This window comes from Trichomycterus rosablanca, chromosome 5, assembly GCF_030014385.1.
Source record: "Trichomycterus rosablanca isolate fTriRos1 chromosome 5, fTriRos1.hap1, whole genome shotgun sequence".
Lineage (NCBI taxonomy): Eukaryota > Metazoa > Chordata > Actinopteri > Siluriformes > Trichomycteridae > Trichomycterus > Trichomycterus rosablanca.
This window is the reverse complement of record NC_085992.1, coordinates 32,224,689-32,250,031: the sequence shown is the minus strand read 5'-3', so window position 1 is coordinate 32,250,031 and position 25,343 is coordinate 32,224,689. Positions and strand designations below refer to the sequence as shown.

General features: G+C 40.4%; 1 protein-coding gene and 1 long non-coding RNA gene across 15 annotated transcripts in view; one reads left to right on the top strand and one right to left on the bottom strand.

The window, feature by feature from the left end:
• The first annotated feature begins 296 nt into the window (after positions 1-296).
• Positions 297-25,343, top strand: part of cep170aa (centrosomal protein 170Aa) — a 75,647-nt gene continuing 50,600 nt past the window's right edge. For all 12 annotated transcript variants that reach the window (XM_062995998.1, XM_062995997.1, XM_062995996.1 and 9 more), the window contains exons 1-3: positions 297-382; positions 19,993-20,142; positions 24,885-24,974. In XM_062995998.1, coding sequence (XP_062852068.1) covers positions 20,038-20,142; positions 24,885-24,974 — 195 coding nt within the window. In that variant the 5' untranslated portion in view covers positions 297-382; positions 19,993-20,037. The remainder of the gene's footprint in view (positions 383-19,992; positions 20,143-24,884; positions 24,975-25,343) is intronic.
• LOC134315072 (uncharacterized) overlaps positions 8,982-25,343 on the bottom strand; it is a 38,012-nt gene continuing 21,650 nt past the window's right edge. For 2 of the 3 annotated variants that reach the window (XR_010012460.1, XR_010012462.1), the window contains 3 exons: positions 20,783-20,876; positions 19,973-20,136; positions 19,763-19,846 (listed from right to left, as the gene is read on the bottom strand). This is a non-coding gene — a long non-coding RNA (uncharacterized LOC134315072). Of the gene's footprint in view, positions 9,038-19,762; positions 19,847-19,972; positions 20,137-20,782; positions 20,877-25,343 lie in introns of those variants that run through there. The other variant, XR_010012461.1, reaches the window with a different exon arrangement.

Here is a 25,343-nt window from a genome sequence, read left to right as displayed (position 1 = left end):
AAATGAACGTGTTTTGCGCCTAACCATGCTTTCCACGCTTCTAAAGTGCTGTATTGAGAAGCGTCCCGGTTAAAAATCGGGACCTTGCGGCGCTCTCTTGACGGCAGCATTAGTTGATGGTGCAGGAGGCCACGCCCACCGGGTTGTGTTGGCAGTACAGACGCTGGAAGTGTGCGGATGGTGATGTGCTCCTCCTCCTCCTTCTCCTCCTATTCTGCCTGCTTTCTGTCTGCCTGCTCCCTGCTGCCGTGTGTCGCCGCTGCTCGGTAGAAATAACCTTATTTCTCAGCAGCTCAAGAGACGCATAGGGCAGGGCACTGGAAACCATTCAACCGCTACCCGGGAGCTTCGGAAAAAATCGCCTGTGCGGAATAAAGAAGGGGTAAGCTAGAGCTGATATGGATGGGTGTTGGAATAGTGTCCTATTATGCTTATTGTTTTTAGTGGGATATTTGCAGAAGCCGATCCTAGCTTATTGTTTGTCTACATTGATTCTTGGCTGGTTGTAATATCAGTAACATATGTCTAATAGCTGATCTTATTTACATTGCGGTTGGATTATTAAGAAAAGCTGAAATTAGGCTTGTGATCGTCATGTCTGTGTGTCTGTGTCGCTTTTCTCTGCAAGTACGGCAGCATCCCAACGTGCACTCAGCTAGCCTTGTGTTTTAGTAAGATCGTTGGCTCGCAAACATCATGGATCGTGTATAAACGTCTCGATTAGGAGTACTTTGAATAATATTAAGAATGTGCACTTTCGTTTGGTGACTTTTAAAGCGTAGGCCTAATTCATGCACAGGCAAGCATGGTGGATTTCCGTTATTCCGTTATGATTGAATAGGACATTGATGATGACTCGGTCAGTGAGACTGACTCCCGCTCCATCCGCTACTCCACATCACGTTGTTCAAATGTATTCACGTGTAACCCCTGTATTTGTCTTCCTTTCATGCTGCTGTATTTATCTGGTTTATTATTGAATGTAGCTCTTAAAAGATACAAGCATATCTGACCATCAGGGAGACCCGGTGATGAAGAAGACTAAACTGAAGCGACAGGCAATATGGCTTTGTTTTGACTGGCTGCTCTCATCTGCTATTCACTGACATCAGACGCGCGCACACACTGATCATTCCCAACGCATTAGCGTGTTATAATGTGTTTATTTACTTAGTTTGTTAATTTACTAAGCGAATCATTGTGGCCAGGGTCCCGGTGGGTCCTGCGCCGTCTAGAAACATTGGGCCCGAAGCAGGAATGCACACAAACAAGGACGAAAGTGCATCCCAAAACATCACTCAGTCACTCGCACCTAAGGCTTCATTTAGGACAGCCAATCTACCTTTTCTTGTTTGTTTTTTTTTCAAATAATGATTAGACACTTTAATGAAAGCCATGCAGACACATGAGACACTCCACACAGGTAGTGACCAGGGGCAGGGATTGAACCCTGGTCCCCAGGGCCCGTGTTGACATGTAGCACCCATTCTACCAGCCTACACTGACTTTAAAGCTCCCTTTACGCTTGCATTTTTGTTCTGTATTTGGGCGACACTGTGGCTTAGTGGGTAGCACTGTCACCTCACAGCAAGAAGGTCCTGGGTTTGATCCCCAGGTGGCACGGTTCGGGTCCTTTCTGTGTGGAGTTTGCATGTTCTCCCCGTGTCTGTGTGGGTTTCCTCAGAGAGCTCCGGTTTCCTCCCACAGTCCAAAGACATGCAGGTGAGGTGAACTGGAGATTCAAAATTGTCCATGACTGTGTCTGACATTAAAACATGTGACCTGATGAATCTTGTGTTACGAGTAACTACAGTTTCTGTCATGAATGTAACAAAAGTGTGTTAAACATGGTGTTACAATCCTATTAAATAAATAAATATGTTCTGTACTTAAGGACATGTGAAAGTTTTCAAGCTCCTGTACCAATTTTGGTCCACGTGGAAATGAGGGTGTGGGGTTATGCAATCTCGTGTGCGGGCTGGGAACCGGTGTCGATGGATGATGGGTTGTGGCTGGATTGGTAGATTTTGTTTCTTTAGGTAAGTGCATTTTGATCATTGGGTTGTGGAGACTGAGCGACCTTGTTTGTGTTAGTAAGGTTAAAAAGACATGGATCGTGTTTGGAATTTTTGTTGCTGGGAAAGAAGATTGAGTATTTGGACATCCAAAGTAAGATGCAACTGTAGGGTTCTGACCAAATAAAGCGATGCCTGTAATACAGTTTAAAATCTGGGCACTGAGTAACCTAAGGCTAGGAAATGTTTAAAAACCATTTTACGGGTGATGCAGTCGTGCTTGGGTGTTTGAAGAGCACCAAGGATGGATTGAGGCTCATCGCTTTGGCCAAAAATGTATCAGTTAAACCGTTTTTTGAACATCTACAATGCATAATATTATCAAAAGATCCTTATACAGAGGGGATTACAAGGGAGGATGAGTATCTGGTGGGTTATGTGGTTGGAAGGCTAAATAGACAAGCCTGAGAGAAGCACTGGAATGTTGTCACTATTGAAATGCTGCTTGGTGCTTCCGTCTGAATCCGATGTGGGAAGAGGTTGCTGCAAAAATAGTTTGATGTTTGCATTTGGTAGATTTGGAGAGCTACAGGGTTGGTTGGTAAAAGCTTAAATAAGGAGGTGGAGATGTATGGGGGTGGCTTTACTTGAAGTGATGTATAGGATTAGTACTAATATTAGAATTATTAGGATTTTGGTATTTGGAGATTAAGATATGATTAGTAGCAATAGGCTGGTGATTATGAAGATAATTCTGCTTACCTTTAAAGTAGGGATGCATCGATACCATTTTTTCCCAACCGAGTACGAGTACAAGTACATGTATTTTTGTACTCGCCGATACCGCTGAATCTCCTGAATCACTTGTATCGACACTGTGAACAGAGTATTAAACACACACACACAACCTATAACAGCGGTCGCTGCTTTTGTAACCGGTTATCTTCGCTGTTAGCTCTATTTTGAAGGTTTGTTTTTTTTTCAAACGGAACTAAATAACATTAAACGTGCGTGTGTGCGTGGTCAGTAAGAATAATTCAATCTGTCTCCCGTGGGTGAAAAATGAATTGCTTTAGTTTTAGAAGTAAAAAAATCTCGCAATGTCACGCCCCCCGGTCAGGCACTCGCGCCCCCCAGACAAGCACTGCCGCCCCACAGGTTGAAAATCCCTGCGTTAACGCAGCAACGTGCACTAGGCACAAGGTATCGGATGTTTAGAATCGGAGCCTCGTTTGCGAGTACGAGTTAATGAGCGCGGTATCGGGCTAATACCCGATACTAGTATCGGTACTCATGCATCTCTACTTTAAAGCCTTGTTCCTACCTACCTTAGTGCACTTCTTCACACTTACTGTCCCAACCAGTCTCTTCTATCGGTCCCCCGTTTTAGACTTGTGTCTGTGGGCGGCAACTCTTTTAGTTCCACAGCCCCCAAACTCTGAAACTCCCTTCCACAATCTCTTCTATCAAAGGTCAACTTAAAACATTATTCGTCTTTCTTTATATGTTAAATTTGTTGTGTTCTTTTCTCTAATGTTCTTTCCTCTTATATTTACTTTGTAAAGCATCCTTGGGTATGTGACAGCTATAAAATTAAAGTTATCCACATGGGACGGTGAAGTAAATGTTCCTGATAGACAGTTTGGGTGCTAGGTTGTAGAAATTAAAAGGAGATTAAATGGTAACATTCTAGTAGAAGAAGCAGGACAGACTCTGAGGGATATATTAGAGGCATGAGGCTGGCATTATGCAGGTGCTCTGTAAGTTGTTGGGGACGTTTGGTTAGTCTTTAATCTAAATGGTTTAGATTGCTGTGTTTAGAGAACAAACAGCTTGTGGTTTGTTGATTTTTCTTCAATAGGAGCTTGTGATTTGTGGTTAACTGATTTTATTATTGTATTGTTTTGGTTGTGAAGTTGTTTTTGATGGACTTGAAGTTGCTGGCTTGGAATGTGGTGGTTGTAATAGATGGGGGTAATTGGGATGGGTAACGGGAGGAGGTGGGAATGATGGCATGGTTAATTGTAATATTTTGATGTTAATGGGGAGTTTGAGGTGCCAGGTTATTTTTGTGTGGTTGTAGTGGTGGTTTTGATGTGGAATGCCGTGATGCAGGAAAAGAGGGAGGTCCTGGTCCTGGCATAAAGCCATGTGGCAGGTAGTTTGTGATGGGGTGGTTGGGATGAATGGTGAGGTCAGCGGATAGGGCGGGAAAGTTGGTTGTAGTAGATAGCTCTTGAGAGTTTTATGGGGTGTTGGGTGACCTGAGGGTGTGTGGGTGTAGCCGCAGTAAAGACATGCATGAAGAAGTTTGCACAACTGAAGTTATTGCATGTTTGTAGTTAGGATCCAGAGTAGAAGTTGGGTTGCAATGCGAGGAGTCTAGGGTTTGATTGTGTTTGATTTGAGAGATTTGGCGCTGCTAGAGCAAACAACCTGGTCCATGATAGTTCATGGATAATAGTTGCACTCTGGCAATTTTAGGGATGTAGATATGTGTTAGGAGATGCTTGAGAAGGATGAATGGGGTGTTGGAAGGTGGCGGTTTGGATATTTGGCTGTATATGATCAGCATAAGGAAAATCAAGGGGTTGGCATTGGTTGAAAAGGTGGGTGCTGGAGAATGGCATCGAAAAGGGGCCTGGGGATGGGAATTCAAAGCAAAAACATAAAGAGCTGGGGGTGAATAATAGTGGGGGTGGGTTGAAATGGCCATTGGGGGATGGGATGGTGGGAGAATTATTAATAGTAAGTGCTGCCAAGTTGTTTCTGGCTCCTGGCAACCATATGGCCAGTATTTCTCTGGGACATCCTGGTGTAGTGGCTGCGAGGCAACATTTTGTATTGATGCGTCATCACAATAATCTGAAAAATGGCTTGTTTTGTGTTTTCTTGTTGTTTGAACCCTCCTTGTGCAGGTTAAAAAATACAGCCAGCTACTGCACGCTATTGGAGGGGGTGTGTGCTATTCACGGCTCTCCTTGGTCAGAGTTGAAGTCAGCAACAGTAGAGAGGAATTGAAATGCAAAAGGGTAATTAGTAGGGCTGTCGAAGTTAACGCGATAATAACGCATTAACGCAATCTCAATTTAACGCGATTTAAAAAAATAGTGCCGTTAACGCAAATTCTATTTGGCCCTGCGAGTCATCCGTAGTTCATGTTGAGACTTGACCGTGCACCAACGTTTTAACGTCGGACTTGCCACCGTTTGTTTCATTTGCGGTTTGTTAACATAATGTAACCGAGCATTATAATGATGCACTTGCTTAATAAAGAAATAAATACACGGTATATTCACAAGTTGTCGGGAGCAGAATACTTTATTACTTCCTCTGTTACCGAATAGCAAACAGCTAGAGTCATACTGTTAGCCAAGCATGCTATTCCATGCACTATGGAAGCCCCAAAGGGTCAAAACACACTCACACTGTTTGCTGATGGAGAAATTTTAACCTACAATCTGACATTTATACGAAGTCAAGGGTCTCTTGAGTGAATAAAACTCCCTTACAGTTTTCTCTTGTCCCAGCAGTTTTTAACATCAGTACATTTAGCATAAAATGTGTTCACCATTTTAATTGTAACATTTCACTTAAAAATCCTTGTTTTCTATAACATTTACACAGATTTTTTAAAAATGCGATTAAATGCGATTAATCGCGATTAACTATATGAAATTCTGAGATTAATCGCGATTAAAAAATTTAATCGTTTGACAGCCCTAGTAATTAGATATGACTAGATTGGGATCCCAAAGTCCCAAATGTCTAAAGTCCGAAGCAAACAAAACAATCAAAGCTGCAAACATAATTTACTGTGCTATGATGTCCAAGCCCTACAGTGCCATGATCAACACTGCCCTGTCCTCGGGTCAACAAACTTATTTAGTTACTAAAAATTGTATTACCCAATCACAGCAGAGGTGGCTGAATATACAGGGGTTGGACAAAATAACTGAAACACCTGTCATTTTAGTGTGGGAGGTTTCATGGCTAAATTGGACCAGTCTGGTGGCCAATCTTCATTAATTGCACATTGCACCAGTAAGAGCAGAGTGTGAAGGTTCAATTAGCAGGGTAAGAGCACAGTTTTGCTCAAAATATTGCAATGCACACAACATTATGGGTGACATACCAGAGTTCAAAAGAGGACAAATTGTTGGTGCACGTCTTGCTGGCGCATCTGTGACCAAGACAGCAAGTCTTTGTGATGTATCAAGAGCCACGGTATTCAGGGTAATGTCAGCATACCACCAAGAAGGACAAACCACATCCAACAGGATTAACTGTGGACTCAAGAGGAAGCTGTCTGAAAGGGATGTTCGGGTGCTAACCCGGATTGTATCCAAAAAACATAAAACCACGGCTGCCCAAATCACGGCAGAATTAAATGTGCACCTCAACTCTCCTGTTTCCACCAGAACTGTCCGTCGGGAGCTCCACAGGGTCAATATACACGGCCGGGCTGCTATAGCCAAACCTTTGGTCACTCGTGCCAATGCCAAACGTCGGTTTCAATGGTGCAAGGAGCGCAAATCTTGGGCTGTGGACAATGTGAAACATGTATTGTTCTCTGATGAGTCCACCTTTACTGTTTTCCCCACATCCGGGAGAGTTACGGTGTGGAGAAGCCCCAAAGAAGCGTACCACCCAGACTGTTGCATGCCCAGAGTGAAGCATGGGGGTGGATCAGTGATGGTTTGGGCTGCCATATCATGGCATTCCCTTGGCCCAATACTTGTGCTAGATGGGCGCGTCACTGCCAAGGACTACCGAACCATTCTGGAGGACCATGTGCATCCAATGGCGGTGCCGTGTATCAGGATGACAATGCACCAATACACACAGCAAGACTGGTGAAAGATTGGTTTGATGAACATGAAAGTGAAGTTGAACATCTCCCATGGCCTGCACAGTCACCAGATCTAAATATTATTGAGCCACTTTGGGGTGTTTTGGAGAAGCGAGTCAGGAAACGTTTTCCTCCACCAGCATCACGTAGTGACCTGGCCACTATCCTGCAAGAAGAATGGCTTAAAATCCCTCTGACCACTGTGCAGGACTTGTATATGTCATTTCCAAGACGAATCGACGCTGTATTGGCCGCAAAAGGAGGCCCTACACCATACTAATAAATTATTGTGGTCTAAAACCAGGTGTTTCAGTTATTTTGTCCAACCCCTGTAAGTGACTTTCTCAAGCTGTTACTTAAATAAGGCACTTTCCAACTGTCAGATGTCTGAAACAGAACAGTACAGAACAGAACAGTAGAAGAAATCAGACTTTCTAGATAATTTTTAAATAATTGGCCTACTTATATTGCTTAGTTCAGACTGAAACACCCAGTTCTGTTTCTTGATCAGGGTTAATAAAGCATTTATAGGCTGAAACAGAAAATGTTATGCAATAGACTGGCTGTACCTCATTTACCTGTCACGTTACTTTTACACATGTCTACTTTTAACAAATAGAATGAGCTGCATGGGTGGGTCATGACACTACATTTACATTTTACATTTGTAGCTTTTATCCAAAGTGATTTACAATTATCACTGAATTTAATTTGAGCAGTTGGGGGTTCAGGGCCTTGCTCAGGGGCCCAACAGAGGCAACCTAGTAGTGGTGGGGCTCGAACTGGCAACTTTCTTATTACTAGTTCAGTACTTTAACCATTAAGCTATCACTGTCCACAGTACATGTTCTACTAGAATATAGAAATATAGTTATATGGCTAGATGCGCATACTGCTATTCCTTAGGTTGTGTGACTAAGGAATGTAGGTTGTAATAATCCCTAATTTTTAGAGCCACGTGATTAGCTCAGAATTAGTTTATTTGATAGTTGCATTTTGAAGCATAAACACGAATTTACTTTTAAGAGGACAGTTGTAATTATGTGGTTTAATATGCAAAATTATTGCCTTTGTTACAAGATTTAAATGCACAGAAATAACATCTGTGTAATATGTGTAATATCCAAGTCCAAGATAATCCTTGATCTTTCTTTTAAACGCAATACCTTTGGAATTAATAAAGTATCTATCTATCTATCTATCTATCTATCTATCTATCTATCTATCTATCTATCTATCTATCTATCTATCTATCTATCTATCTATCTACAAAATCAATTAAGTGTCTATCTATCTATATCTATCTATCTATCTATCTATCTATCTATCTATCTATCTATATATTGATCTATGTATCTATCTACAAAATCAATTATCTGTCTGTCTGTCTGTCTGTCTGTCTGTCTATCCATCCATCCGTCTATTTACCCATCCATCCTGGTTAGATTTCTCTGTGGTTCTGGCACTACCCAAAAACACTTGCCGCAAGAAAGAACTACACCCAGGTGAGGGTGTCAACTCGGACACAGGAGCAAATATTTGAGTAGCCAAAACACTTTTTGCATATCCCCCACCTTAGCTGTCCCCCAGACATAGCCAGTCATGCCCCTATGTAGATGCTCAACTGGCTGATAGCAAAACTGGGGATTCAAACCCCAGACTTAAGCAATAGTGGGCTAGCATAATTTACCACTGCACCAAACAAGAACCTGGATGTAGCTTATGTATGTATTCAAAATTAAAGATGTCAAAATATCAAAGCTGCTCTATAACTTGTTACATGTAAATTGATTTAAAGAATTATCAGCACCCACCCAGTGCCAAGAAATGCGGTTAGGGTTCACTCCTGTTTAACACTGCATATCTCATGCAGCCTGGGATGAGGCTCTATCTCATATTAAATAATACTGTACTTTTTGTTTTTCATTACTAATCTTTAATCTTCAGTAATTAAATGTATTATTTACTACCTAGCTGTAGGCTGTTTGGGTGCTGTTTCTGCTTCCTAGCACTCACAGACTGACTCATTATCTGCGCAGAAAAGACTCTAAATATAAATATGGATCCAGACTTGTCAGATTATTTTAACCAATAACCATTAACATATAAAACACACCTGTATTAGGGTGAAGCACACCTCATCACTGAGGCACCAGGTGGAGCCCTGCACCTGAGGAGGAGAAGAATAAACCTAATTTAACCTAATTAAAAATGAGGATACTATTAACTCCCAACACCACACCCTGTACAAACCATCTTTCTGGAAGGACTGGAATCTTAAAGATAGCTAACATAAAGCATAAAGCAATTTTATTTTTGGCTATGCCCCAAAGTAGCAATCAGTAGGCTTTAAGTGTTCCTAGTTAGATGTGAAACAAGAAAGACTTCATTCATGGGTCATTTGTTGTGTAGGCGATGTGCCTGAAGTGAAGTGAATGAGACATGGTATTTTTTATACAGTTGAGGAATCTAGGCCAGGCTAATGTACACGTCGGTTCGAATCTGCGGTGTCCTCAGGATAAAGTAGGAGTACAAGCGGTCTTTGGTAAGCTCACAGTCTTTTAGTTAGAACCAAACATATTGATTGGATCGATTTCTTCCTCTGGGTAAGGACGGATGATCAGGAGTGAAGGATGGTAATCAGGATTGTTGACTGCTCTGAGTTAGATTTTTTGGAGGGTTTTATGAGAGGAGCATTAAACCTGAGCAGGGTACCTGCGGTTTTCTAAAATGAATCATCTGGTAAACATCTGTCATGGTGCGACTCTGGTGGTTTTAATACAGAACTGTGTAATGAGCTAGATGCATCATCAGACTACAGATGTGTAGCGACCGTGAATGAAGCGCTACTTGAGGCAGTGACTGGACCGTTAATTTTCTTGTCCTTGTTATAGCGATGAAGAAAAATGATCACTGTTTAGTTTTGTTTTGTGATGCAACCATGCAGCAGGGGAATATGTGTAGAGTGTGCCAGGCTGTTTACTGTGAATAATTTGTAAATGAAATGAAATCCTGTTGTTTTTATTAGGCAGCATTTTCAACTGTGAAAAGATGGTGTTTCTAATTTCTGATTTGTATCAGGAGAAGAGGTGGGAAAAAAAAGACTCCTGTCAGCATTCTGGCTAGATGCATATTCTAAACCTCAAGGACCAATTCAGCTTTTTAATATTTCTCTCATCTCTCCTATTAATTAATTCCAGGTAATTAATACTGTGAATGTCTGAATTCTTTTTAATTGGTTAAACTTTAAGGTGCTCAGGTGGCGCAGCTGTAAAACACCCTAGCACACCAAAGCTGACATCTTATAGTCATGAGTTTGAATCTCAGCTCTACTACCAGCAAGCTGGGCACATATACAAACAATGATTGGCTATTGGGTTAATAGATATATATATAAATATGTATATATATATATATATATATATATATATATATATATATATATATATATATATACGTATATACAGTGGGGAAAATAAGTATTTGATCCCCTGCTGATTTTGTAAGGAAGGTTTATGGAAGGTTTATTTTAACAGAGAGAGACAGAATATCAACAAAAAATCCAGAAAAAAAAACATTAAATAAAGGTTATAAATTAATTTGTATTTAATTAAGAGAAATAAGTATTTGATCCCCTACCAACCAGCAAGAATTCTGACCCCCACAGACCGGTTATGTGCCCATGAGGCACACAAATTAGTCCTGTCCCTGTATAAAAGACTCCTGTCACAGAATCAGTTTCTTCCGTTCAAATCTCTCGACCACCATGGGCAAGACCAAAGAGCTATCAAAGGACGTCAGGGACAAGATTGTAGACCTGCACAAGACTGGAATGGGCTACAAGACCATCAGCAAGAAGCTTGGTGAGAAAGAGACCACTGTTGGTGCGATAATTCGAAAATGGAAGAAATACAAGATCATAGTCAATCACCCTCACTCTGGAGCTCCATGCAAGATCTCCCCTGGTGGGGTAAGAATGATTCTGAGAAAGGTGAGGTCAGCCCAGAATTACACGGGAGGAGCTTGTCAATGATCTCAAGGGAGCTGGGAGCACAGTCACCAAGAAAACCATTAGTAACACACTTCGCCGTAATGGATTGAGATCCTGCAGTGCCCGCAAAGTCCCTTTGCTCAAGAAGGCTCATGTACAGGCCCGTCTGAAGTTTGCCAATGAACACCTGAATGATTCAGAGAAAGCTTGGGAGAATGTGATATGGTCAGATGAGACAAAATTGAGCTCTTTGGCATCAACTCCACTCGCCGTGTTTGGAGGCAAAGAAATGCCCAGTGGGGATGGTGTTCTTGGGGTCATATCCAGCATTTCTCTGCTCCCAGCTCCCTTGAGATCATCGACAAGCTCCTCCCGTGTAATTCTGGACTGACCTCACCTTTCTCAGAATCATTCTTACCCCACCAGGTGAGATCTTGCATGGAGCTCCAGAGCGAGGGTGATTGACTGTGATCTTGTATTTCTTCCATTTTCGAATGATCGCGCCAACAGTGGTCTCTTTCTCACCAAGCTTCTTGCTGATGGTCTTGTAGTCCATTCCAGCCTTGTGCAGGTCTACAATCTTGTCTCTGACATCCTTTGATAGCTCTTTGGTCTTGCCCATGGTGGTCGAGAGATTTGAACGGAAGAAACTGATTCTGTGACAGGAGTCTTTTATACAGGGACAGGACTAATTTGTGTGCCTCATGGGCACATAACCGGTCTGTGGGGGTCAGAATTCTTGCTGGTTGGTAGGGGATCAAATACTTATTTCCCTTAATTAAATACAAATTAATTTATAACTTTTATTTAATGTTTTTTTTCTGGATTTTTTGGTCTCTCTCTGTTAAAATAAACCTTCCATAAAAATTATAGACTGTTCAAGTCTTTGTAAGGGGGTAAACTTACAAAATCAGCAGGGGATCAAATACTTATTTTCCCCACTGTATACTTTATTTGTCATATATACATATACAGTTGTACAGCACAATTAAATTCTTTCTTCACATATCCCAGCTTGTTTGGAAGCTGGGGTCAGAGCGCAGGGTCAGCCATCGTACAGTGCCCCTGGAGCAGACAGGGTTAAGGGCCTTGCTCAGGGACCCAGCAGTGGCTGCATAGCAGAGCCTGGATTTGAACCGCCAATCTTCCAGCTGATAGCCCAAAGCTCTACCCACTAGGCTACCACTGTCCCTAAGCTACCACTGTCCTTAGGTTGGATGCTGGAGGGGATTCCTCATAACTGATGGAAGTGGTAGCTCAGTGGTTAATGTACTGCACTAGTTATCAGAAAGTTGCTAGTTTAAGCTGCCCCACCACTAAGTTGTCACTGTTGGGCCTCTGAGCAAGGTCCCTAGCCATTTATTAGTCATAACTGTAAGTCGTTTTGGATAAATGCTGCAAATGTAAACGTAAATCTTGATTTATTGAGGAAATTATTATGTTAATTGGGCTAAACATTTAAATGCATTTTATGAAGGTATTTATTAGACTGTATATAGAATAATACAATAACTCCGGAAAGAATGAAAATAATTGACCAGGCTACAAGCTCTTCAATAAGATGTGTAGAAGTGGTAAAAATCCCTTTTTAGTTTTCCGGTAGCTACTTGGTAGCATCACTATTTTTAAATGAGTTGGCCCATTAGAAATAAGCACGTCATTTATAATTTTTCTACTTTACAATAAAGCTGCACTTTGTCGCTGGGGACCTGGGTTTGATCGGGCTTTAGAGGTAAAAGTGAACTACAGCAACCGACTGCGTTATTTTTACAGCAACCCTATTATTTTACTCTTTTTTTTGTTTAGTCCAGCATTAAAAGGAAACAGTTTTCTTAAACATGGGAGTATTTTTGGCTGATAAAGGATAGTATGTATTGATAGTAGCTGTGTGTAGGGCTGGTAGGCCAGTAGACATGGGCTGGGCCTGGACTTATGCTTCCAGCTATTAAGTTCTGGGGACGTGGACATTTGCACATCTGTTACATCATCTAGGAGCATTTCTGTAAAAAGCAGATGTGGGTTGGCCAATGTCTTTACAGAGGAATGATATAATTATATTGTTTTAGCGGGTTTTTTTTTTGTACTACACATTTTACTACACATTAGGAATGTCAATTTCTTTCTTTTTTTTAAATTTAGGTTAATATTTTTAAGTAGCAAAAAGAGTGAAGTGTTTTATGTATATTAAATAGAGCTATTAATTTAGCCCATGTCACCTACTAGAAAAAGCACTACACAGCACTTCTTAGATGTTTGAGTGTCATCAGGACTTTTCCATCCACAAGACCTTCTACTTTTGTTTAGAATCAAGCTATTAGGAGATGAGAGTGCTTTAAGTGTTGCTTTGTGGTAATGCAACTAATGTCACAACTATCCTGTGGTGGAGATGCACCTGTTAAAACATTTAAATTTATAAATCTAATTTCTGGAAAATGCAATATAAAGAAGAATCTGTGATTTGTTCATTTTCCTGACGCTTCATTTAACAAACAAAGGTGAGAAGTAGATATGTCCAATGTTTTCATGGACCAACTTCATTGTATTTTGTAAATATAAATAAATGTACAATTTGATTCCTGAAACACACTCACAAAAATTTGGGACAGAGGCATGTTCCGCCCTGTATTATCACCTTTCATATTAATAAGACTTTTTAATGGTTGGAAATTTTCATTCACTTACTTTCTAAGCCGCTTATCCTAATCAGGGTCGCAGGGGTGCTGGAGCCTATCCTAGCTCTCTGTTGGCACAAGGCACACCCTGGACAGGGCACCAGTTCGTTGCAGGGCAGACACACAATCACATTCACACTTTAACACACACACCTATACATCTAAGGGCAATTTTTAGTATTTCCAATTTACCTGACTGCCTGTCTTTGGACTGTGGGAGGAAACCCACACATACACGGGGAGAACACCTGGAAATCAAACCCAACACCTATTTGCTGTGAGGTGACAGTGCTACCCACAAGCCACCAAATACACTAAATGTTGCAGTTTTGCGAGTGTTTTTTTGCCCATTCTGGCTTGGAAAAAGAGTTCAGTTGCTGTGGTAGTTTTGCTTGATTCTCCTATAGGAAACAGATCTGGACTAGGGCTGGGCGATATATCGATATTTATAAAATATCGATATATTTTCATACGCGATATAAGATAAGACAATATCGCATATATCGATATAAATGTTGCGTTCCAGTTAGATCAGACAGTTCGACTTTCTCTTCTCCCAGTTTGTCTCTGCACATGTTCACCTGCCCCGCCTCTCTCCCTCACTGAACACAACTCGCCCCTCCTCACCGCTTCACCAGTAATTCCTGCAGGCAGCGATAGCATGGAGACGGATAAAGACGTGACAGAAGCTATCGAAGAGGAGCTGCTTACTAAAAAGAAAAATAATGACTAATTTTGTAATTATTTGGAGATGGTTCGAATTCAAAGTGTCAGATGAGCAGCAGAATAATGTATTCTGTAGAGAACGCCGAAAACAAGTCCAGACAAAAGGTTCCAGCTCCGTGTACCTTCATTCGTTTTTCACTTCAGATCCCAAAGTTAAAAAACAAGAAAACGAGTCGTTATTCGTTTCAAAAACCAACACAAGCGCATGCACACGCTGACATGCACGTATTTTCTTCACATTAAGTGTTGAGAAAGTAATAATAACGTAGCGGTGCGTCTCCTGTTGTTCTGACTCTTGTGTTTGTATATGTGATGTGCATATACTTGCTCTATCTGTAAATACAAACATTATGGGGATTTCTGTACTGGATGTTGTACGTGGTTGTGTTAGTTTATACTGGACGATCGCCCGACGTCCGACATGTCATTTATTTATTTATCTTCTATTATAGTATTACTTGTTGTCGGGCCAATAAACATGAAGCATGAAGCAGAACGCTGATTAAAATGCATTAAATGTTGTAATAGTTACACAGTAACATGAACGATTAATTCTGCCTGTATTACAGAACTGAGTTCTATACGTTAAAAAAAATTAATGTAAATGTTATGGCGACATATACATAAAATAATGTATAAAGTCCAAACATGTGGGGGTGGGGTGGGGGGGTTAATCTTCCCTACACACTCGCTCCCTGCACCCTATAGTACACTTAACATTCTTAAAGGGCCAGACAATATATTTGTAATTCACATTACACAACAGGAGATGCCTTAGAAAACAACTTTTTTTTTCTTAGAATAGCTCTTTTTTTTTTTTTTCAGCATGAATATTAATAAAAGTGCCTGTAAAAAAATTGGAACATGTAGCTTTGTCTCAGAAGTGTCTTTTTGTTATTACCTTATGGGATAAAAAAAATATCGAGATATATATCGTATATCGCACACAATCTCACTAAACTGGGTAGCAGAGTTGAAGCTCCACCCACACCCATCAAAACAACTTTAATAATTAATCACTGGACTAGTGGGCGGAGACTCTAAGACTGGCTTGAACAGTAAAAATAGAGAAGTACCTCATGCCCAACCCTAACAGAAGCACCTTTCTGACAATCAGACTTTGGACATTGGGTCTTATTTTAGAATTGCATCTTTTCTTAATCCTATATCTTTATATACTTTCTACATAAAAAACCTAATAATTTAGCCCTGATCTCTATTAAGCAGAGACAAAGAAGAGAGCCAGAGGCAGCTCTAGTCACACATCCTGTTCCTCACAAATTGCATTCAGTCAGTCTAAAACAATTCGACTTTTCAGACCCTAAGCGGGGGAGGATGCACTGTGAGCCAGCGTGAGAGAATCGCCATTTCACCCACTAAAAAAAAGCATGTTGCTTCATTGGATATACATAATGCTGTAAGGTAAATGTCTTTCTTATGGCACGGATGTAATTCATCAAGGTTGAAGCTCTGCAGTTAGATTTTCATCTGTTACATCTTCTCATTAAAAGAAATAACATGTTTTGTTTTTTTTCTGCTTTACAAGAGTTCTGTTGGAAAGCCGTGTGCATTAGAAGAGGTAATAAGCCCAAGCATTCCCCAGTGACTGAGACTCTTTCATATGTTAAAGAGAAGTTGTGGTACGGTAGAACACTAGGGATCCTCTGCCACGTAGAGCTTTTTCCTACATTTGCGGCCGTTTGCCAGCTTTAATGATTTTCCTGTGGTTGTGCAGCTGAAGTCTGAGCTCTAGAGAAAAACAGAACCCAGACATTATCCTGCTGTTTGTCACTGGCTCTTCCTGTGATTTACAGAAAGGGTCTTGCCAACCATGTCCTGCCAAACCTTCAATTACTGTTATTATTAAAAATGAGGCTCATGTATGGAAACATAATACAAGATTTTCTGAGGAATGGGAGGATTTGAAGACAAGATGCTTTGGAGTCTTGGAAAGGAGCTACTAAGGGTGTGTTCGAAAACCTAGTGATCTCTCTATATAGACAGCATTTTACATCATCCTACGCACACTCCCGAGAAGTAGGCTGTTCAAAATCCTAGATGCCTTAATATGCTTACTAGTAAGGTATCTTAAAATTTGAATCCCAATCCCAGCATTCAGTGTGGCACAGCTTTTCTCACAGAAAAATAAAAAATTTGGCAGACGATGCAGAGAGTTACTTTCAAATGCAAATAAATTATTATTTTTTTTTATTTTACCCCTTTTTCTCCCACTTTAGCGCATCCAATTTCTACCCGTCAATCATCCTCTCACTAATGCTAGTCCCTGCTCCTGATTGGGGAGATTGAGGCTGCTCCACGCCCCCTTCGAAACATGCACAGCAATCAAACGTCTCATCACCTACACTTGACGAGTGCAGTGCAGTACAGCGCTGTGCACGGAGAGCCACACCCGCTACCCCACTCCTTCCCCATCTCCGTGCAGGCGCCACCAACCAGTCAGCAGAGGTCATAATCGGTACACGGAGGGAGATGCTAGCGCGTTGTGCCACCCCATCCCATTGGTTTGAATAGCATGAGGCTAACTAGCGCATTCGAATAACCTGACTTATAAGTCAATGTCTTATTAGAATCCACTCTACTTAGGCAGCTGCCTATGTAGGCAGTGAGACAGCAAGGCAGCTCAATAGGTTTTCAAATACTCAGAAGAGAGTGGAGTGTACGCTTACAAAATATTATGCTTAGATTATGTATGTTTAGGAAAGTATTACCCAATTTCGGCACACCAGCGCCGAGATTCTGAACTCCTTGGTTTGAATTGGCAGTGCCTGCAGGGAGGGATGACCGGAATATGTGGGCGGGTTTTCAAACGCTGTGTAAGAACCCTGATTGGCAGATAGAGAGACGCCTGTGCAGAGTGCATGAGTGGAAAAGTGTTCCATTAAGGGCTGCACACGGGTCGGAGGAGGCGTGAGCAGCAATATACCCTCCTCAACTGCAAAAAATCGGGGATCCCCAACAGTGGAATACAAATTGACTACACTAAATGGGAGAAGAAAAAAAATATATATATATTTATATATATATATACGTATATATATGTATTTATAAATAGTTTGTGTCATGATAGGTCAAGCCACACCAGAACAAAACCCTGGCACCCATGGCAGGATAACACACGCTCACATACAGTAACTTACATTAAAACTTCTTTTTACCGGCCAGTAGGTGCTGTGGCCTTAACCGGACAGCAGGAATAGCTAATAAGGAGAGACTTCTTGATCAGATCAGGAGTTGTGCAAGCGGCAGTGGATTCACAGTCAGGAATTTGAAATGACTGGATTGGGAGATGAATCACATACTGCTAGTCTGTATAAAGTTGGGTTACAGCTTGATTAAAGAACAGTTTTGTGGGGTGGTCTGAATGTTTATGGTCATCAGTGTGTATGAGGTGAAACTGCTCTCATTATCATGGAGAGGATTATTGAATACACTAATAAAATGAGAAAAAAACATATGTTGACCTCCATATATATCAGGCCATGGTTATTCAACATAGCTTCATGCTTGAAGTGTTTGAATAAATCACTGTTAAGGCAATAATTAAAAATTATGTTTACATTACTTTGCATACTTTGTTTACTTGTCTTGGGAAGAGGTGTGGCGGTAATGTGAGGTCATCTAGTTGGACACAGTGTGTGTGTGTGTGTGTGTGTGTGAATTCATTTCCCTTTCACAGCTGTACGCATAAGCATCAGTGTAGCCTACTTTTCAGAGTAAGAAGAGATGGGTGGGTTGACCAGAAGCTTACATCACTTCCGCCAGCATCTGGCAGTAATCAGAGCGGGAGTGGAATAACAGGAGGAGGGAAAGGAGTTCAGCTCTCTGCCTAGCTCTGCTGCTAGCTCTAAACACAGGAATGTTATAAATTCGAGCTCAGTCTAACGGCTCTTCCTATCTGCCCACCCACACAGCATCTTTTAAAATTTGAAATCTAAACAGGAATGATGCAGATATGCACTTCTCATAGATGATCAGGAATGTCATATTCACTTTGTTCAAGATGATTCTGTTGACTGGTAGCAATAGGAGAATGAAACATTGATTTTAATCAGAGACTGTCCACTTTAAGACGACCCACTGGTTGAAATGTGAGTGGGATTGAGCATAATGCTTAATGTGGTGGTTTTACTACAGGTTTAATAAGAAAAAAACATTTAATAGATTGTTATGGGTAAAATGACAAGTATTATGTTGCTTTACTGTATTCAGTTTTGATTAACTGATGAAAATAATCTAGACAATCTAGAATTGCTCATTTCTAGTAAAAAACCTACTTAATATGAACTACATGCTACACTTTGAATGTAAATGCGCTGATGCAGTGCACAACAGTAACAAGCGATCTGGGATTTGGCTATGCTTCAGAGACACTACTATAGCAACAGTTGTAAATATAAGCATGTATGGCAGCCAAAATGAAATAAAATATTATGTTAATTTTTTTTTATTAATATAGACAAATAAAAAAATATTTTTATACTTTTTTTTTTATTTCATTTTTATTTTATTTTTTATTTTATTTTTTTGCTATTTTTTTCTGCATTTTCTTCCCCTTTTCTCCCAATTTAGTGTAGCAAATTTGTCTTCCACTGCTGGAGACCCTGATCATGTCTGGGGAGCGTATACTTGCCTGACACACGTGTGCACAGTCCACCGACCCCTTCATATTCGCCCACACTTTGGTGGATTTGCATGCGATGCTAGTTTTTCACGCACCGACCCCCACGTTCCTTTACCTTTGTACAGGTGCCTTGGGCTACTAACCAGGGTCCATATACAGTATCGAAGACCCCACTCTTTTTTTAGTCCGGTCTTTTCCCACACAGCAGACTTTAGTGGCCAATTTTGTCTGCTGCAGGCACCGCCAATTGGGGGTGCCCAGCCGACCGGTAGCAGAGCTAGGATTCAAACTCAGGTAGTTCAGAATCCCAGCACTGGTGTGGTAGTGGAAAATCCTGATGCGCCACGACAATTTTTATGTAAAGTCACTTAATGGCACATTTAGTAGAGTGGGTGAAACATTATTATGAGTACTTTAAACTTGGGTGTTTTTCTTTCAGCTGCTTTGGTTTCCTCGCATCTCCCAAAAACATGTTGAAGGTGGAAAGACTACTTTAAATGACCTCTAAGTGTGAAGGAAAACAATTAAACGTGTGATGCCATGTGACAGACTGTTGCTCTTGTTTCTTCCCATTGTATCCAGGATACTGAAGATTAAAACATGATTTATTTTGTTCGTTGTTGCTGTGATACTATTAAGTGTTTTCATTCAACACTCTAATTGTTTGTTTAATCTATAGTTTTTTTTAATTATGTAGAAAACATGCAATAAAGAATATGCTTTATGGGCAAAAGTATGTGAACACCTGACTATGAGCTTGTTGGACATCCCATTCCAAATCCATAAGCATGCAGCATCTCCACTCTTTACTTTTCATGAAAGTCTTTTCATAAGATTTTGGAGTGTGTCTGTGGAAATTGGTGTTCATTCAGTCAAAAGAAAATCCTGACTATCCGATTATTTCAGAATGTGTTCATTGGGGTGGAGGTCTGTAGACTACTTGAGGTCCTTTATAAGAAGCATATAAGCATATTATATAGAAGCATATATAAGATTTGGAAGCATATAAGAAGAATATAAGAGAAGCATGGAAGTATATAAGAGATTTCTCATATTTTTCTAGCATCCACTAACCTTTTCTCTCTATTTATCAGGATGACGTAAAGGTTTGAAAGCTGGATGAGAGAGATAAAGCAGAGATGAGTCTCACATCCTGGTTCCTGGTGAGCAGTGGGGGTACACGTCACCGGCTGCCCCGCGAGATGATTTTTGTGGGTCGTGATGACTGTGAGCTCATGCTGCAGGTGAGTCGATGATATGTTTATATATCCTGATATCAGGCTTCAGTATTTCAGTGAAGGTTTAATCTTTCATAGTTTTGTAAAACCAATATTAGCGAACTATTATTGCAATAAAAGTGGCAGGACATCCCCTGTAAGATTTCAGAATTCTACTATTTACTTATGCCCCTCAGGAGTAGCCCACTTCCCTCTGTTTTACTACCATGGTTATACAACATTGCTCATTTGTATTGAGAATTTGATTGGTGGGCTGAACAGTAGCTTCAGTGGGTAGCACTGTCGCCTCACAGCATACAGGTTCTGGGTTTGATTCCCATTTGTAGAGATCAAGGTCCTTTCTGTGTGGAGTTTGCATGTTCTCCACGTGTCTGTGTGGGTTTCTTCCAGGAGCTCCGGTTTCATCCCACAGTCCAAAGACATGCAGTCAGGTTAAGTAGAGATACTAAAAGTTCCTCAGGTGTGTGTTGGTGTGTGTGTGCGGTCTGGGGTGCCTTTTGCCCATTGAATTAGACCCACCGCAACCCTGACCAGGATAAAGCAGTGGTAGAACAGACAATTTTATGATTGGTTGATGATCGTAAAAAGTGCTTCCACTAATGTAGGTAGAGTGGAACAACAGGGTGTAAATTTTTTTTAAACTTACCTTGGTCCAAAACTGCACTTGGTTTAAAATACATTTGTTGTCTCAGCAGTGCTGCCGACCTGGCTGGGTGTCCGAGGTACACAGTTGGCCATGTCTGAGGGGGAGGGAAAGTTTGGATGTAATTTCTCCTTGTTGTAGCTGTGATACATGATCTCCTAATGTGAAAACCACCACTGACAGGAGATAGGAAGCAGCCCAGCGACTTCCCTTGTCCAGAAGAGATAACAGATGAAAAAAGTTGTCAGCCAGATGGTTAATTCTACAACTAAGTGCAATGAGCAAACATCAAGAACTCGATTTTTAAAGAGAACGAAAGGAGCTCTTATAATTTTATCATTCAGATCCAAACTGTCTATAACTATAAAGTTTGATTTATCCCTGACATATTGTTCTATTAGCCAATGCCAATAACCATGTTTAAAATGCTAATATACTAAATACTGTATGTTTTTAAGCTGTTCTTGGAAGTAACCCGACTGGTCAATATAACTTTATCAGAGCGTGCTTGCATGCTACAGTGTTTTATTAATAGAAAGTGTGACGAACAGCTCATGGGTTACTTTTAGATACTCTGAGAGGACCTCATCATGAGTTGGTAAACTTTTAAACGGCTAAACATTGCCAGGATGGTGCCAGTACTGTCATGTAGTACAAGCAATATAATCCAACAATTATATGGTAGAGATTCCAAGTAGTACCAAGTGTTACAGTAATGTTGTAATGTAATGTACAGTAGACCCGTGACTTACGAATTTAATTGGTTCCAAAAAGCTGTTCTTAAGTCAAAATGTTCGTTAGTTAAACCTATTTTTCCCATAAGAAATAATGTAAATAGAATTCATCTGTGCCAGACCTCCCAAACCACCCCCTTACCTAACCTTTCTAATGTCTTAAATGGTCTTTTTTGTTATAAATACAAGTATATACTTAAATTATAGAATAGACATTACTGTAATAAACAACAATACACAGTAGTACTGTACATAAAACACACACCACATTTCAGTACAGTACGTGTGCTGTACCATACACCATAATACATTTCCTTCTTTTTGTATAAAATGTATCTACCAGAAACAACAATAACTCTCATATTTCTCTATTATTTCCTTCTTTATTTCAATAGTGTTGTATTTTGTAGGTGTAATTGCACGAAAGAAAGAATACTTTACTCAGCGATTTCCTTCTTCTCTCTCACTTAGTCCCCTCTGTCTGATACACAGTGACAGCTACTGCCAGGAGTAATTATACAACACAACAAATGTAATAGATCTTTACATTTTCTCACCACTAAGCTTCCTCTGCATATTCTTTGGGGACATTTTAATATTGAATTTTACAAAATATATAGAAAACACCGGAAAACACCGTCCGCTGTCTGAATCTTCGCTCACTGTATATATATATATATATACAGTGTATCACAAAAGTGAGTACACCCCTCACATTTCTGCAAATATTTTATTATATCTTTTCATGGGACAACACTATAGAATATACTTGAATATAACTTAGAGTAGTCAGTGTACAACTTGTATAGCAGTGTAGATTTACTGTCTTCTGAAAATAACTCAACACACAGCCATTAATGTCTAAATAGCTGGCAACATAAGTGAGTACACCCCACAGTGAACATGTCCAAATTGTGCCCAAAGTGTCAATATTTTGTGTGACCACCATTATTATCCAGCACTGCCTTAACCCTCCTGGGCATGGAATTCACCAGAGCTGCACAGGTTGCTACTAGAATCCTCTTCCACTCATCCATGATGACATCACGGAGCTGGTGGATGTTAGACACCTTGATCTCCTCCACCTTCCACTTGAGGATGCGCCACAGGTGCTCAATTGGGTTTAGTCCATCACCTTTACCTTCAGCTTCCTCAGCAAGGCAGTTGTCATCTTGGAGGTTGTGTTTGGGGTCGTTATCCTGTTGGAAAACTGCCATGAGGCCCAGTTTTCGAAGGGAGGGGATCATGCTCTGTTTCAGAATGTCACAGTACATGTTGGAATTCATGTTTCCCTCAATGAACTGCAGCTCCCCAGTGCCAGCAACACTCGTGCAGCCCAAGACCATGATGCTACCACCACCATGCTTGACTGTAGGCAAGATACAGTTGTCTTGGTACTTCTCACCAGGGCGCCGCCACACATGCTGGACACCATCTGAGCCAAACAAGTTTATCTTGGTCTCGTCAGACCACAGGGCATTCCAGTAATCTATGTTCTTGGACTGCTTGTCTTCAGCAAACTGTTTGCTGGCTTTCTTGTGCGTCAGCTTCCTTCTGGGATGACGACCATGCAGACCGAGTTGATGCAGTGTGCGGCGTATGGTCTGAGCACTGACAGGCTGACCTCCCACGTCTTCAACCTCTGCAGCAATGCTGGCAGCACTCATGTGTCTATTTTTTAAAGCCAACCTCTGGATATGACGCCGAACACGTGGACTCAACTTCTTTGGTCGACCCTGGCGAAGCCTGTTCCGAGTGGAACCTGTCCTGGAAAACCGCTGTATGACCTTGGCCACCATGCTGTAGCTCAGTTTCAGGGTGTTAGCAATCTTCTTACAGCCTAGGCCATCTTTGTGGAGAGCAACAATTCTATTTCTCACATCCTCAGAGAGTTCTTTGCCATGAGGTGCCATGTTGAATATCCAGTGGCCAGTATGAGAGAATTGTACCCAAAACACCAAATTTAACAGCCCTGCTCCCCATTTACACCTGGGACCTTGACACATGACACCAGGGAGGGACAACGACACATTTGGGCACAATTTGGACATGTTCACCGTGGGGTGTACTCACTTATGTTGCCAGCTATTTAGACATTAATGGCTGTGTGTTGAGTTATTTTCAGAAGACAGTAAATCTACACTGCTATACAAGCTGTACACTGACTACTCTAAGTTATATCCAAGTTTCATGTCTATAGTGTTGTCCCATGAAAAGATATAATGAAATATTTGCAGAAATGTGAGGGGTGTACTCACTTTTGTGATACACTGTATATATATAGAGAGAGAGACGGTTGAAGTGAACTTGTTCGTGGCGTCACGTGTTTCGCAAATTTCTGTTCATAATCCGAAATTTGTTAGTACGTTCAGTTGAAAAAGATCGTTCGTAACCCGAAATGTTTGTATGGTAAACCGTTCGTAACTCAACATTATATTACATATATATTACATTAATATATCATGTAATGTGATATATTAATAGAAATTACATAAATAAAACATTGATTATAGGACTGAGTTAATATTAGAAGTTTGTTTATATGGTGGTGTAGTTATTCATGTGCCAGGATTTAATATTGATATTAGCATCATAGATTGGTGTTGCTTTTTTTAAGTTATTGAGTTGATTTTAGAAACACAAGACTTGGTCCTGAAATCTCTATCATGTGGAAGGCATAAAAAAAGCTTTCTTTTGTAACCAGTTTATCTTTTTCTATCATAAGATTTAATGTCCCCAGGATCTTTTGACAAACATACACTGTATGACCAAAAAGGACATCTTGAGCAACCACAAGCTTGATGATCATTAAATTTCTAAAACAAATGGTATTAAATTAGAGTCACTGCTGTGTTATTTTTCACTCTTCTGAGAATGCCTTTGACTTATGTCAGAGAGAGTTTGTGCTTTTTGGTCGAGAAAGCCTCAATTAATGTTTAAGTTCATTCCAAAACTGTTCAGTGGGGCTGAAGTCAGGGCTCTGTGCAGGCCACTGGAATTTCATTTAAACCAAGGTCTTTATGTACCTTGAAAGTGCACAGGGGCACAGGAAAGGGTCTTCCCTAAACTGTTGCTGCAAAGTTGAAAGCATATAATTTTCTTAATTTAATTGATTTATTACAGCATTTTTGTGGCTGAAACACATGAATTAAAAATTTTCAGGGGGGGGGGCAATACTCTTCAGATTAAGAATTTTATTTGTTAAGCAAGAATCATAGCTGTTAGATAAGATTAGCATTCTCCTTCATATTTCCCAAAAAAACCCAAATATGCAATACCTTTTTAGATTCTGCTGTATTTAATAATGTAATGATATTATTTTAATAATGCCTGTCTTCTCTAACTCCTTTGATTGTTATTTGTTTTTGCAGTCTCGCAGTGTGGACAAACAGCATGCTGTGATCAACTATGAGTCAGCCAGTGACGAGCACAAAGTGAAGGATTTGGGGAGTCTTAACGGGGTAAGATAACACCAGTCAAGGATAACAAGCCCTATTTTTATCTAATTACTGCTAATTATTAATAGTAAGCAAATGTAGCCAAAACCAATCATTTTAAATGTTATTGTTATTGTTATAGTAAAGAGTCAGATAGGTGCTGTAACGAAATGTACACAAGAAAAGAAGTACAGTACAGTGGTGCTTTGAAACTTGACGTTGGTTGGTTCTGGGACTGGCGTTGAGTTTCAAGGTATTTTTTCCATAATGATGTATGGAAAACCTGTTAATGTGTTCCATGGTCCCGTGCAACTGCATATATTTTAGGCTAATGTAAAATAATGAGATTTTTTTTGACACTTATACACTGAAAAAACACAAATATAATATAAA